This window comes from Corvus brachyrhynchos, unplaced genomic scaffold (assembly GCF_000691975.1).
Source record: "Corvus brachyrhynchos isolate BGI_N302 unplaced genomic scaffold, ASM69197v1 scaffold302, whole genome shotgun sequence".
NCBI classification, from domain to species: Eukaryota; Metazoa; Chordata; class Aves; order Passeriformes; family Corvidae; genus Corvus; species Corvus brachyrhynchos.
In genome coordinates, this window is record NW_008237244.1 from 1,944,834 (window position 1) to 1,961,454 (window position 16,621).

At 40.3% G+C, this 16,621-nt stretch overlaps 1 protein-coding gene across 7 annotated transcripts in view; it reads right to left on the bottom strand.

Moving 5' to 3' along the window:
- GRHL2 (grainyhead like transcription factor 2) overlaps nucleotides 1-16,621 on the bottom strand; it is a 68,524-nt gene that overhangs the window by 21,527 nt on the left and 30,376 nt on the right. For 6 of the 7 annotated variants that reach the window (XM_017730344.1, XM_017730342.1, XM_017730343.1 and 3 more), the window contains 4 exons: nucleotides 15,494-15,588; nucleotides 6,630-6,788; nucleotides 1,013-1,100; nucleotides 787-926 (listed from right to left, as the gene is read on the bottom strand). In XM_017730344.1, coding sequence (XP_017585833.1) covers nucleotides 787-926; nucleotides 1,013-1,100; nucleotides 6,630-6,788; nucleotides 15,494-15,588 — 482 coding nt within the window. The remainder of the gene's footprint in view (nucleotides 1-786; nucleotides 927-1,012; nucleotides 1,101-6,629; nucleotides 6,789-15,493; nucleotides 15,589-16,621) is intronic. The other variant, XM_017730338.1, reaches the window with a different exon arrangement.

Genomic DNA, 16,621 nt, shown 5'->3' on the forward strand with positions numbered 1-16,621 from the left:
TAAATTTCCTCATCAACTATTTTTCTTTATAAACACATGCATAAAGGTCTCATTCTACTCCCTGAAATGTTAATAAATAACACGTTCATAGTAAAAAAGTTGTCAGAGCTGACCCTCCAATTCAGGTTTTCAACTTCCCAGCAGGCGATAAAGTAGAAAAGACTCAAGTCAGCAAAGACTTCCTTATGTTTACTGGTGATAATAACTGCCAATACTGAGTATTAACATTAGTGTGATGGAGTTTTACTTGGAAGAGTGAAAATAGTTTTTTCAAGGAATCTCCAGATCTCTAGGTGATGCCGACAGAAAATGGGTAGTGGTGTTCAGTGACCCTCCTCTTGACCTTCTTACACGTCTAAGAGCTTGGTCTTTGTTTTCAGCTGTGACAGGGAGGGGAATCTCTGCTACCACAAGGTGGCACTTCATTTCACCAAGCCAAAGAGCACACTCAAAACCAGATTTTATTTCAGTCACAAATCAACCTTCTATTTAAAAATTCTTGACTATTTGTTTCATTCTTTCTTCCCAAAAAAAGAATGACAAAACTGTAACAAAAACAAACTATTCACTTGTCAAAGAAGTATAAACTCCCTTTTCACACCAAGAACTCAGAAAGGTACTTGTGTCTTGTGAGGTCTTTTATAAGTGATGCACCAAAACTGCATTTATCAAAATGAGAGCTGAAACAAGCGGCCCCCAGGAACAGTGATTTATTCCCCTAAAACCTGCCCCAGAGCAGAGGCAGTCAGATGGCAAGTGGGCACCTGCTCATCTCATATTTCCTACCTGTCCAGTTCTTTGTAGGTTTCCAAAGTGAACATCAGGTATGAAGAGAACTGGCTGGGAATCCAGGTCAGCCATTGTTTTGAAGAAGGTGATATCACTCTTTTTCTGCAGAGGGAGTGCACTCAACTTCCCTTCAGCTGCTAGGTGGATCACAAAGCACAGGGTTGTGAAAGGAGGCATGTTAAGCATGACTTAGCCCCCAACCAGGAAGGCCCGCTTTACTCACTGTTATTACATGAGGCTTGGGATGCCTGGCCTTTGCCTTTCTTCCTGTTCTGCTTTCTCTCTTCATCTCGGATTTTCCTTTCTGCTCCCTGATGCAAAAAAGACAACACACAGGTATTACCCAAAGAGGAACCACTGTGAGCATTGTACTCTGCAAAACCTGGAACTACAGCAACAGACACATCAGAAATGCTAAAAGAGAAACTGGTTGTTCCATTGAAGACAGATCTGCCCACTCTGTTGGGAAGGTACCAGGCTTTGCATGGATCACCGGTGCCTGAGACTCAGGCTGGCACATCCAGTAGTTCCCAGGGCTGCAGACAGCAAGAGGAACATATCCACATGCTGGTTTGGAGAAGCCAGGACAGGCAGTGTGCAGTCTGTATCAGGACTGATCCCAGCACAACTTGTGCAAAGGGCATCCCAAGCCAGTGTCTCTGCAATGGACAGAGTGCTCAGGCCAAATATTCTGTGTATGTAATGGCATAAAACACCTGCAGGACTACTATCATCTTACATCATGTCTGTGCTGAGGTCTTCCCTATACTCTCCTCCACCCACTTTGTCTGGGGGTGGCATTGCTCCACTGTAGCCAGCTGTGCAGAGCCTTTGAGAACTGGTAGTCAAGAAGGCTGTGCTGACAGCTTGCCAACATTGCAAGGGTTCTTACAGAAAATGTCTTACAGGCATTTCAAAGCAGGAGAAGCTCTCCAGAAATAGGAAAGCAATGTAGCACTGCCCTATTAGGCACCAGAAACTCCTGGGAAGTTGCAGCTTCTGTTATGTAAATACACTCTCAACAAGTTTAAAAAATAAAACTTGTTATTGACATAAAAAGCAGCAACACCTCCTTTGAAGTTCTCCTAATTTACTTTATAAATAATACCCGTCACATTGTGAAGGCTAATAAAGATCCATATGCTCCCAGACAGTTGGCATGCAAGATTACAGAATTTTTTTCCAAATTAAAATTAGAAGTTTCTTGAATAGAAAGGGAGGGGAGGGAGGTAAGGAAAGAAAAAAATACCCACTCAAGATGGCAAAATTCACACATGAGTCAATGAACCAAGCTTAAAAAGAATGTAAAGAAAGATGTACTCCTGGCTGTGATCTATCAGCAGATTTCCAGAGGCTGAAAGAGCTGGAGGAAGAAATAGCTCTTTAGAAAAACATGAATGTGTCAAACAGAAACACTGCCTCCAGACCAGGTCCCAATCCAGTTGTCACTCACTGACCTCAACCACAGAAGCCAAGGGATTCAGAGTTGTGCATTTACCGAAATTGTTTCTAGGGGCACATTTGTAACCTTTAAGGCTACCTGTTCTTTGTAAAGGAGCAAAAATACACGTCATAGCCACTGTTTGGCAAAAAGCACATCCTGAGAAACCTGTGGTGCACAAAGGGCTCTGCCAGATGGTCGCAGCCCTACCTGCCACTCAGTGCTGCCACTCTGCTGCTCACAGGGACGGGATGAACCACCAAAGTATTTCATACATGGCAGCAAGGGCGAGTTTCCTCTCAGGGAAGCAGAAACTCAGGAGGACTCAGCCTTTTATACATATTAAAAATATAGGTTTTACTGATTTTCTGTGATATTCTTTGTAACCATGAAGTTGGTGAAGCTTCACAGTTTTCTCTTCATTCATTCATTCATTCAAGGCAACACACCCCAAGTTCTCTGGGGTGCAGGCAATCCCTGAGCTGGGCAGCCATTCCCATCCACCAGTCTTTATTTGTGCCACAGCCACCTCACTAATGAGGCAATACCCACAAAACTACCTACCAGCCCTTTTGAGCTCAGAGCAACCCACACGGCACATGGCAGGGGCCAGCCAAGCCTATATCATGGACATCACCATCACAGGGGTAAGACAATGGACCACAAAATGATTTTTGCATACTAGAGCATTTCTGCTGCATAGTTTTGACAGCTAAGCCATCTGACACATACCTAATAAACCACAGTTTGCATATATCTTCAGGACAGAAGAAATAACCCTCTTATAGGGAACTATAAACTATGCTCTGACCAGTGAAATAATGAAATGAGTTCTTAATTTTTTCCTTGATATGAGGGCTTTGTATATATGCAAGGAGTACTTTTGCTACTAATCATTAGCAAAATGCAGCCTAGGAATTTCAGCTGACTCAAAGTATTTTCTTCCTAATTCTTCAACTCATTTAAACTTAAGTCTTGCATTCTAGCTCCAGCCTGGCAAAGCCCTTGCCATCATAAGGACCATCACAACTCTGAAGCTCCTGTGTACACTTGCTGAAGTGTACAGGCTAAAGCATTCCACATCTCGTTGGGCAGGCACATAGACATCAGCCTTCTTCTCTCCAATGCTGAAGATTAATAGGCAATTAGAGTTGCTCTATGATCGTCCATTTTCTCTATGGTGTTCCACACCAAAAACAAGGACGCAAGAACTGCATATATTCCAAAGAACATGTATTTTTTTCAGACTAAAGAAAACTGGATTAATTTATTGTATTTTGGAACAATGTTATGGTATTTGCCAAGTCAAGTTCTGCTTCTTTTCAGCCAAGATAATCACATATAGAAAATCAAATAGCTCTGAAGTCCCAGTTTTTTTATACACAGTGGCTAAAGCATTGTGCAATATATAAATATAAATAGGCCTGGTAGCAAGTTTCCCTGACAACCTACTTAAGGAATAAAAACTATATATTCTTACAATGCAGCATCAGGGATCAACACATGATAAAAAGACTGCAAGGGCAGAGAATTAGCACTGAGAAAACAAGATGTGGACTGTAACAAGCGCTTTGAAGATTGCCTACTGGAAAACAAACATGGACAAAAGACTGGAGAACAAATAGGGAGTAAGGTAAAGTAACATTTGTTAAGTAACATTTACAGCCTTTGCAGTATTTATCTCCATACATTTATGTCACCAAGCACATACTAGATGTGAGTTGGGATTGCTCTCTAGTTTATATGCAAATTACTATTAAAATCAAGGAATTGCCAGAATAAATACTAAAATATATATAATAAGAACCACTTAGCTACATCAGTTTTATTTCTTCAAAGATAACTCTTTCCACAACAGCTATGCTGTGTTTCAGCTACAAGACATAAATTTGTCAGTGAATGCTCTTAAAAACTGGACACCTCTACCTGTGATCTATCCAAGTGAATATACAAATACACATACTGGTCCTAAAGAGGCACCACCATTGCAGAAAGAAACATTTGTAATAACACCTTAGGCACAGAAATATTTTTTCTTTCATGTTCCAAAATGAAAAACATTTCATACTTAGGCAGGAGGACTTTACTGTGCAGTTCCACTAGTCCAGGTGATTGTAATAAATCAGGTACTTTTCTCATCAGCTTCTCTTTGAGGCTGTCAGATTGGGGCCTAACAGTGCAGTTCACACTTTCAGAATTTATAAAGATCATTATATGTTTGCTGGGGTTTTTTTAATGCTACTATAGTACCTCTTTAATTGATCATGACAAGGAGGTGGGCAATAAATAACAGTCTCAGCTTCATGGCCTTTCCCAAAGAGACAGCAAGCTATGTCCATGTCACTGGAGGGAGAGTCACGGGCTAGCACGAGAAACTGAACCATTTAGCACCATCTTAACCAGAGCCAGGGGTTTATTTTGACATCTTAGAAAGTTGAGGATACCCAGCCACACCAGCTACCTTCCTCTGAGCACGATGGATTCTCCCAGTGCCACCAGCAACAAGTGGAAATTCTCCAAACATTTATTTACTTAAAAAAGCCCTGTGACAAAGGGATGTTGGTAATGATCTGGCAGCGTAAGTTTGGAGAGAAGCAAGAATTTGTCTCTTACCAAGTGCCAAACTGTCATGTGAATAGATCTTGATAATTTTCATTTGCTCGTCATTTTTATACCTGCATTCAGTTAAAAAGCTCCACATGTGTGCATACATTTATATTAAACAGATATATAGCCTATTATCAATACCCTTGAGCCATTCAGTTCCCACTTCCAATACATTTTTGATGTGTATAACACTTTAACTACCCCTGTGATCTTTCCTCCTACTTTGAGACAGTTTTGATTAATAGACTGAACATTCATTTCCTGCTTTCTAGGCTGGATATTTGAAGCACCAATTAAGCCAATAGATGCAATGAATATGTATTATTCAAAATCTCCACCAGTTGTATATAGAGGTCACCCTTGATGAGTTTGTGCTCTGAATTTCCTTCCTTATTTTAAATAATTCAAATTTTTCTAATTGCTCTTCAGAAACAGGTAGATGCAAACGACTTGTTACTTTGGTTTTACTGAGCTTTTAACATCCAGCTGTAGCTTCAAATCTCTCAATATTTGACATTTAAAGTTACAATTAAAAGCATAGCATTTTGGCTGCAAGAAGACCTCAGTGCATACATTTACATTCATTATTTCCAAAGATTTTCCTCCACTAACACAACTGACTGATTAGCCCTCAAGATGTCGTTGTCAAGACAGCAACCAGGGAATGAACTGAAAAGGGGGAAGGAGCAGCAACACAGAGACCTGAAACCGTTGAACTCTTACCCTTTCCATTAAAAAGTTAATGTTACGTTTTGCCTGGGGCATGGCCTTTTGTCTTTCTATTCCCACCTGTAGGATGGCAAGACTAATTTGGATAAATTTCCAGGTCACTTAAATAGATGTAGACTCCTGAATCCCTGAACCTTGACTAGAATCCAGGCATCAGCTCCCCTATGAAAGATCTTTCTCGGCATGAATAAAGTCATCAGCTGGTAGATGCTAAGCAAAACTGAAAAGTGGTCACACTCTCTTCAAAGATTCATCACCGACATTTCTGAGCAACTGTTTCTACCTGGTGACCATGACACTGTCTAATTCATTCAGGCATGATCTATGTTTGGGTGCTGAAAAATCTTACTGGTTCCTACACAGGAGCAGTCATACCTATAGTAAAAAAACAAAATTTCGCTTAAGAGGGTGTGAACACACACAAAAAATAGTTACTGAATTACAAAATGGGAATGGCTAATATATTTTTGTATTTTACTTTTGATAAGAAAATCCTAGCAAGATAAAAGTCTCATTGAAGCTTCCAAAATAACTGTTTGTAAGCAAGGGAGGGGGGAAAACCCATCAGCTGTGTCACTGGAATTTGCTGTATTCCACTGCATCACAAAAGAGAGCTTAGCAGACCCTCACTGAAAAGTGCATTTTTCTGTCAAAGAAACTGGCATGAAGTTTACCTGCTACCTATCCTGGCTGTAATTAGAAAGGACAACATCGGCAGACTGCCACGTACATAAGCCTGTGATCAGCACTGACCTTCCAAGTAGAGATCTTTGCATTTGCACTTTCTATTACTTTTTTGATACTCCAGAATCATGACCTACAACATGCTGTCCTTAAACAGTCCAACTATTGCTCACAAGCTGAGGAATCAGGGCCAAAAGGCTGCAAAGCAGTAAAATAATTATATGATAATCTGTTAGATTTGTGATACAGCTGGTCCAAATGCTATGATAAAATAAAATTCTCTAAGGAAAGAAACAACATTTAATTAGGTCTAAAATACAGCAATAAACTGCCTAACAAGATTCCTCCTTCATCCATGGTAACTGTGCTTTCTACTTACCTTGTCACAAAAAACCTTGATCTGGCAGTAGGCTCTGTGGATAGGTTTATTGCTGCGGTTGTTGTAGCTGTAAGTATCGATCTGAATCATCAAAGGAAGCCCTTTTACTCCTTTTTGTGAGGAGAAGTCTGTGCTCAAGCAATTCACTGTGATGAAAATCTGCGTGCCAGAGAGATTACTTTTAAAATGTGGTGCAAACAACAATTAAACTTCCAGAAATACATGACAAGAGATGGGAAAATAAAATAAAAATGTTTTAATTCAGCTATGATGCATGCTCTGGCAATTCACACATTTATCCTCCACTTCTGTCCAGCAAAGACGCTCCCATGCTGGGAAGAAGGGCAAACTTGAAAGCCATATATTGGTGCTTCAGTTTGGATCAGAAGGTCACATTTGAGGTGAATTATTTGGTTGTCCCAACTTACCATGCTTTGGTTCATATCAGAGAGCTCAGAATACATGAATTGGATCCTTTTTGGAAGAGCCAGACCAGAAAGATGTGTTCTAGGAGCACTCCTCAGATCCTCCACCTGCTCATAGTTGCTTAGTTCATGGGAACTGACTAAAGATAACCTGAAATAAAACCTCCTAATATGTGCTTCACGTGGATGTCAGGTCTTTAGCCTTTACTTGTTGCACTCTACAAAACTACTCTGTAGCTTTGCATTATTTGTGCAGATCATCTTGCTTCATCCTTCCCAGCTGCCTTAGGTATGGCTTGTTCATCTGACAGCTCACAATTCAAATTCAGTGGGACAAAAATAAACTCTACTATTTTTTTTTATTGTAAAAATTTTCTTCACACTCTCATCAACACTACTGCTTTCTCCATCCCATCAACAGATACTCCTGTGTTTCACCTTAAGGGCCCTTCACAGTCTTCCCTCAATTTTAAAGATGCATCTCATTCTGTCTTTCAAACTGGGAAGGAGTTTTTCAAATATTTATAAAACTACTCCCGACCTCTTCTCAGAAGTTCTCTTCGTTACATAGCATCCACATAACTTGACATTGCATTCAGAGAATCACAGAATCATCCAAGCTGGAAGAGACCCAGAAGCATCATTGGGTCCAACACTTAAATGAAAGGTCCATCCAGGGATGGAACCCACAATCTCGGCATCATGAGCATCATGCTTTAACCAACGGAGCTAGCAAGTCCCCTGCTTGCCTGTGCTTCAGAAATCCATCTCTTGCTCTCCTTCTACAACAAAAACTTACAGACTTGATAGCCACTAATCATCTCACTCTCTTTAACTCAATTGGCACCATGGGACAAGGTGTGTCTCATCTGTACAGGTCCTGGGAGAAGGGTCTCCCACCACCAAAGTCTCCCAAGGACTATTCTGATGTAAAGCAAGCACTATGAACTGAAATACCACTGATAGCTTTCAGTCAGGATGGCATGCATAAAACTCAAAATCTAATTTTCAGCCCAGTGAGGAATATGTGCATTACACAACAATTTGGGGCAATTGTGTATTAACCTCATTCTACTTTTCATTTGCCCTTAGTTTAAAAAGCAACAACAAAACACCAAACAAAACCCCAAAACTGTGAACCAAGGAAAAGGACAGAAAAAACCAGCAGTACATATCTCCTGAACCAGGAGGATGTGAAACCTGCTCCAGAAGGACACTCAGGAAAGAACAGATCTCCAACAGCTCCCTCAAACAGACCTGATGCACACTTCATCAGGCAGAGGAGAAGGCAGCAGGCCCCTGGGGTCTGGGAGGATTCCTGAAGGAAGAGCATGAAGGACAACCCCCCTTCTCCCCCTCCATTCCACAAACAGGGAAAATAAAACAACAGCGTGAGTGACCAGAATGCAACATCCCTAAGAAAGACAGCTGAGAATAAAGAAGGGCTCCAGCAGGGCTGGTGGGGGATACTTTACCCTCCTGGCAGAAGTTAACATACAGTCAGGGTCTTTATGATGGAGCCAGAGCAGCTTGTTTGCCTGACTGAGCTAATGGCCCCTCCTTTTTGCTTCTGATTGTATCACAGAGCTGCATTTACAAATGAAATAGTTGAACTTTAACTGCGGGGAGAAGAAGGAGGCAGGGAAAGGCCCTAGGTGAAACTCTGATTTTGAAGCTGATAATGTTATTTCTGTTTCAAATTACAAGTTGATCTCCTCCAGCTCCAAAGGTAAGCTAGATACCGCAAATACGCCTTTGAAATATGACAGCCTGAATTTTCATTTGCCTTCAGAATAATTTATAGTGTCAGGGCAATGGTTTAAAGTGTGTGTGAACACACAGCAGTGGAACAAAGTCTAGCATAAAACAGAATCTGGTCTCCCTATATTTTAGCCCATACTTCTGCACAGGGATTTTCCAAAATGTATGTTCAAACGTGAGAAGATGTGCAGGCTTTGATCTACCTAGCAGTTTGTACATCTCCCACCCCTGCTGCATACTCAGTTGAGAAGCAAAAAAAGATCTTGTCCCACCTTAATCAACTACATACACTGTGTCATCTCTTTCACTGCCTCCACAATCACAGAACAGAGTAGGAGCAGCTAGGGAAGACAGACTTTATGGTTTCAAGAGTCCCCATACAGCAATAACAGATTATTCAGCATGAATAATAGATAGGTGCTGCAAGACTCAATATCTTGTCTTGACACTGTAATACATCAGGATCTCTCTGAGGAGCAATGACTGTGCACTCATGCATGTGGAGTGTACTACACTTTCTGTCATATCATTTGCACCTCGCAGACAGACAGACAGATTCGAATTAACACAGATCATTCATACTGGGGACATTTTCTGTCTCCATGCAATGCTCTGTTAGCTTTCCTGTAAAGCACCACATTAACTTTGGATTCGGAAAACATGGGCGTGTATAGAGGGAAAGGGAAGAGGACATAGGTTCTATTATTTATTTTAGGGTCTCTTTTTTCCTTGCCTGACTAAAGATTTGCACCAGTGCAGCAGGCTGCTATGGAGAAGAGGATCTGGGAAAACATCTGGACAGTCCCCTTCTCTCTCCCCTGGTCTGACCAGAAACCACCTCCCCAAAGCAGTGACCTGCTCTGAGCAGCAATGATTTCAGCCATTTGTCCAAGTACAGCCTGCTTTGCCCTTTGCAACACTCACCTTCCCCCTCTTCCCAGCTCCTCTTCATAATGCATGTACTCCCACTCTCAATGAGACAAGGGGCAAATCAACTCCATGGGCAGCCATGAAAAGGAGTGCTGCTCTACTTTTCTTAGAAGATACCCAGATTTAAGATCTTCCTTGCTGTGGTCTTTTGCATAGTAGAATTAACAAGGTTAGAAAATGTAGAGTTAAGTAGAAATGACGGTAGCAGGAAGAGAAATCACTGTTTCCCTCCCAAGCCTTGTCTACACTTGTCTTAGAACTATATTAATAAAAGTGACTATGATTGTACCCGAATACAGATTGAATTTTTTTTTCCTGTGCAAACTGGATTTTAGCAATGTTTTGCTATCTGGAATACATTTGGGTTGTCATTATAGCGATGTCTTTTTTTTTAATGTCAGCATATCTTAGATTAGAGCAATTAATGGCAGAGTTCCACCCATCTACTCTCCAGCTCAGGCATGCCATTGGCAATTAAATACTAATTTGAGAAACATTTGGTGCTGAGAAAGTTTCACAAGTGGCCTAATATAATGACAACTCTTCTGTTTGTTATAGAGCATGTCTAGAAAAAGCACTCAGTCTTTCAGGGATGGCACTCCTCCCCAGTGTAGCTGCTATTATGAGAATTGCTGTTTGTTAAATACTGCAGCATAATTAGGGATGTACAAGACACAAACACAGTAAGCTGCCTTAAGAGAAAGCAAGGCTCAGAAGTGCATTTCCCTTTTTATTATTTAATTCAGCGAACATGACTCCTGCTGCGGTCTCTCAGCTTATACACTTTAAATGTCTACAGTTACAAAACTTCTGACATAAGCCTTTTATTACTATTTACATTTCTGGCTCCCATTGTTTCAGAAACTGCCAAGGGCAGAAGGGAGGGAAGAGTTCGTTATGGCACAAAATAAGAAATGTAAAGCAATTTTTCTACCGAATACTGGCAATACATAGAACCCGGGTGATGGGTCTTTTAAAAGCCTGTTTTAAAAGGTTCCTCCCTCCAGACCATAACAACAAAGAGTTAAACGTCTCGTCTCTCAAATGACTAACATCAATCCCATCATTCCTGTATACACAGAAAGTGTGGCTTTATAGTTTCTCCTACCAGCCGTTACCTTATAAATCCCACACAAAGGTAAGACCTTTGTTTTATTTCAATACAAATGTCTCCAGCAAATGTTTACACTACTCTTTTGAAGCTTCCTCAACCCACACCACACCCCGGCAACTACATAAAAATGCCATTTGCTTTGAATCCCAGATGCATACTTACCAAGCCATTTGTATACACAGAATTTCAACATTATGTGCTACCACAGGTTAACTCTTCTTTAATATATACACGTGTGGGTGCATGTCTCGCATATATATATATATACACTCATATATATATATGCACACTTACACACACAGACATGGTTTATTAAAGTAGCTGCCAAGTCTAATCCTACATAATTTCTGCTACTAACTGCCCAAAATGAAGCATGTTTTCCTTTAACCTTTACATTTTGAGAGTAGAAAGACATTAATTTCCTTCCTAATTAAATTAAATTTGATGTAACTTGAGAAGGAAATTCACAATTAAGGAAAAAAAAATTCTTGTACTAGTCAAAGCCTGTCCTAAGTATCACTAACAATGTTTAAGAAATATGGATTGTCACAATACAAATCACTGCTAGAGATAGTGCTGCTCTATAAGCTTGATTTTACCACTGTACCCACTGGAATTGGAGCTCATTTTGGCCCACAATATCCAAGAACCTAATCCTGCAAATCACTCACTCTTTGAAAACAGCTTATTACTGTATGAGCTATGCCAAAACTCATTAAATAACTGGAAGGGTTCCCAGAGGCTTCAGCATACTTCGGATTAAAGATCTACATTTCAGTTAAATATAGCAGGACAATGATTGCATGCAAGTATACACAACAACTCCTCAGCACACAACTCCTGCACTCACTGAAAAGTATCTGCCAGCACCTGCCTGAATAACACAGCCACCAATATGTCTGTTTATTGCATGTCCAAGTTGCAGTGCTTAGCAGAAATCTGTATTCTCTTGATATCACTGAAAACTGTCTCTTTAAGGTGACATTTTTTGTTAGCAACTGTTCATTGAAGTCATATATTTGGTTTTAAGGCTAAAAAGTACTTTCCATAGAAATATAAAATTAATTATTTCAGAAGTAACACCATCATAGCCAATTTAAATGAGCTAAGTACCTATTAGACAGAAGACGTATCTCAAGGAGCTGGTATAATTTATGATAAATATATTATCCTTTGACCAAGAGAATTCTGGGTCTTTAATCATCTTTATTGCAAACTAACTTCTGTCAGCACTAACAAAGCAAGTAGATAGATGAATGTCTATCAGAAATGAAGCTGAACTCTGTTCAAGAGCCTCCACTAGAACTTTGTCAATGGGCCAGATGCTGCAGCAAAATCTTCTATAGGGCAGCAGCAAGGCAACTACCTAACTTCTAGCATATTATAGAGACACTTTAAAAAGATAGTTTAAAAGTCAGCCAGTTCTTGTTAACTGTTGTTTGTTTCCTCATCTTTTTTTAAACACGTTTAAAAATACCAAACATAGCATTTGGGTTCAACCAAAGCGAGACAAAAAATCACCTTATCCATAAATGTTACATATTTATAACAGAATTAAGTATGGGAGGGAAACAAAGATGGATTGTACAAAACTGTTCTTCTCTTCCTACCTCTGTTCCCCTACAGCAATATTTTTGTCTTAAGAAAGCACTGAGTTTGACATGGCTATAGAGCCTTCCCCTCATTTCCCAGTATCCTGCTCTGAACCACAAGCCCCACAGCGACCTCTAGATAACAGCCCCAGCAGAAAAGGATGTTGTTCCAGAAAAGGGTAGGGATGTGCCAGGACTAACTCTGCTCTGCCAGAAGGCAAGGGGCCTGCTGCTGTCAACCAGGTACAGCAGAGTAAACACTAGCAGAGTGGTGTTTCTGACTTTGGTGCTGTTTCTTTAGTCCACAGAAAGCAATAGTGTGATTATTCCACATCTTGACTTGCACTGTACAAGATTCCCTTTCCATTGACTTGTTCTGCCAAGCATCAGTTGGAAGACAATGCACGAAGCACGGCAAACTGGAGCCAACAGCCCAGTTCCATTGACGTTACTGGGACAACAGAGAGAGGCCTGTGCCTGCACCCTCTGGATTCCTGTTTCTTCCACTAAGGCCCACATGAGATACTGCCTTACCAGCCCTTCACAGGCTTACTGGTAGCTGGCAGATTCTGGCTGCCACACACATTCTCTTATACCCTGATCCTGAAGGGCTTTGAGGGTAGGGCCTGCTCTGCTTGTGTGTGAGAGGAAAAGTCTGACTTGAAATTACTAATATGGCAAAGTAGGAAAGCGAGAAATCTGATGCTCAGGATAGGTCCTCCTAGATGTGGGAGTTAGTTGGCCAGGAGAGAGATGGGTATTTGTTTAGGTGATTTCAACTGCTTCTGTTTGATTTTCCACATCACTCCCCTGTGCACTTCCAACAAGAAGTTTGTTTTTTTCTTGCTTCTTCCAGGGCCAGTAGGGTGCTTCATCACATCCCATCTCAGAGGCCCTGAAAAGAACTGTTGTGTGCCACTTTTGTCTGACTTGGAAAAGAAAGGCCTTTGGGCCTCTGAGGGGGTTAAGTCTTAATCTTGAAATTGTGGTGAAAATGGAAAACAATACTGAACAGAAACAATGGAGCCAGTTGAAAGATCGTAATTCAAAAAGCTTAGGAAAAGGGAGTCTGTAATTATGCCTTGAAATTCTTCATCTCCCTTGGATGAGGTAATTGGTGGAGAAAAAACAGCCTGTAGTGACGTGCCTCAGAACCCACAGCTTTCCAACACCGCAGGGGCATCCTATGGGAATCCCCAGACCCAGTGTAACCAGTTATTGTATTAGACTTTCCAACAGGAGCAAGCATGTACACATACATGTGTAGGGAGGGAAACACTTGAGTGCAGACAAGGTGATAAGCTTTCACGTACAATCTGATTTATGCTTGATAGCCCAACACTAAAGCGTGTTATGAATCCTCTTTTATCAATACATTTACAGTTCAAGCTCCTAAAAGATCAGATATTTGATACCCCAAAATAAATATGCATAAGCCAATTTGCATTTTAATAACTATTTCCTGCAGAAATACAAGCAGCTTAAATTTCACTCCTAACACTTTTTTAATCCAGCAACAGTAAGTCTTTATTTTAAAATCTTGGCTTGTTTTATTTCCAGTGATCATTGCAAAAGTTGTGTTCTTAATGTTCTGGCACCCAAGGCAAGAACAAGGTGAATGGTGTGAGATTAGAACAAAACATCCGAGGTTAACACCTGTCCTCAGTGGCTGTGACTTTCTCGTTCCTAGATCAACATGGCGTCTTGCTGAGTCTGGCTTGGAGCTGCAAATGCAGATGTCTTAGAGAACTGCCAGTCCTGGGACAAGACTGCCATGCTCTAGCCCTGGTAGTGCTTCTATAAAGGTCCTTGAGAAAGACTGTTGTGTTGGAGATCCCAAATCTTTATTTGCTTGCACAGTGATCACACACACACACACACACACACACACACACACACACACACACACACACACACACACCAGTCACCTGTTGTGACTGCAGAGGAAAACATACAGCTGTATTTTAAAATGGAAACACATAATAGGGAAATATCTGGGGCGGAGACAATGTAATCACTACAAGTAAACACAGCACCATTAGCAACTGGGCCAAGTACAACTCTGTTTACCAAGACCTGCTTTTGAAAGAGCTGGGTGATTTTCAGAACTATTGTTTCTTCTTTTAAGATGCGCATCAGAGATGAAAATCTCTGTTACTATAAACAGCCAGCACTTTCAGTCAGGACAGCAAGTGTTAATGCTACCACTCCGTGTTCAATACAATTTCTCAGAGGACTCACTCACACGATGCAATCTTTCTAATGCTGTTAGAAATGCAGTGGGCAATCGTGCACGAAGATGTCTCTGTATTTGAAAGATTCATAGCATTACTTGGACACTGGGCATTTAGTATTCAACATGAAAACAGTATCAGGAGTTTGGCGAGCTCAGTGTTTGCTGTTTATTAACTCTACATCCCGAAGAGTACTGCATTACCCCCACTCATTTTACACAGCCTATTTCCCTTGCTATTTGCTTTCCGGGGGCCAACTTCTTCTTATAATTACCGGCAGTTTTTCATTTCTCCCACACTAGTCCAGGCAGTTGAAGCACTCTGACAGCCTTTGTGGAACCTTATCTGTAAGAAACTAGTTAAGGTGTTCTGATGTCCCGGTTTATAGGTCCACTTAACAGGCACATTCCTGAATGAAAAACCCCATGCCTGAGGGTACTTGACCGTTAAAAAAAAAAAAAAAAAAGCCTTAGTCCTCAAAAAAAAATTCATTCCCCATTGCAAAGATAGTCTATGTAACAGTATAAAAAATAATGGCACCAACACAAGGGAAGGCATAGTCTAACTTACAGAATATTGATTATTGGAGATGTTTATAGTGTAGAAAGAAAGTTGATAATTTAGAGAAAGAAAACACTCAGCTTGTGTCTTACCCCTGACTTTGCAAATAGGAAAAAATCTTTAACTGTTTCTCAGGCTGGGCACCTACCAACAAGCCCTCTTACTTGTCAGAAAGGTGAGAAGTCAAAGAGTGCCTAACGATGGGGGGTACTTATAAAGGGATACCGTTTGCATGGCTTTTCCTCACCTTTGCCTCCTCATTGACATCCCAAGTAAAGGACACAGCATTGAATGCAATTTCTTCAATATTCCCAATGGTATTAAAACTCTCCTTGTAATCAGCTGTAAGAAAAAACCAAAAGAGTCATGAAAAAATTTGAACTTTCTGTTTTACAACTTATAGTACTTCTTTACTTCTTAAGCTGGGTTGTCTAGTGCATCAAAACTACCTCTTGTATTGTTTATGATTAATTATGAATAATCTTAATTGCAAAGAGGTAATACAATGCAACCTAAGTCTTATGCATAATATATCACTAGCTAACGTTCTTGCAAAATATTGTTGGCTCTCAAAAAGAAGTAAGTGAGACTCTACTGGCAATGAGTTGTTGCATTCATTACCTTGGCCAAGGAATGGCCAAAACTGGAAAATTAACGGAGAACTACTGAAGCATTGAGGGACTGTTCAAACCTTGACATTAAGAAAAAACATTATGGTAAATCCTAAAGAAGCTTTCTAGATGTCTAAGAGCTATCACTGGAGGAAATCACCAGTGTGCATTTCAACTTTCCCAGGAATTACTGCACTGGATACTGGATTAATATTTATATATTATTAAAAACAAAACCAGAAACTCCACAAAAACCAACAAAAAATCCCCCACAAAACTGAAACCACAAAGATTCTTTTTCCGAAGTATGTACACTACTAAAACAGCAAACAAACAAAAAAAAATTTTTGATTTGTCTGACTACAAAATCTGTACCTTCCTCTCACTTCTTCTCCAAGTACTGTTATTATTATCATCAATAAACTAGCATTTTGGAAGGAATGAAAAGCAAGAGAGAGGAAAATTTCAAAGTTGACTAACCCTCCCACAAAAACAGTAAGGGTGGAAAATTATGTAAAACTGACAACTCCCAAATCTTCTTTATAATTGAAAAGAGGAAAAAGCGAAGCTTCTCTCTCCCTTTGCTGGACAGTTTAACACATTTTCTTCTTTTTGATGACAGATTAAGAGATATCAGATAATATCGGCTTGACTAAAGGAACTTCCAGATTGTTCACGCAAATGGAACAATTCTCTCTGGGACAAACATTTCCTAAGAATCCCTCGACGGTTGTAATTGGACTCAGTGCCAGAGGGCTGAGATT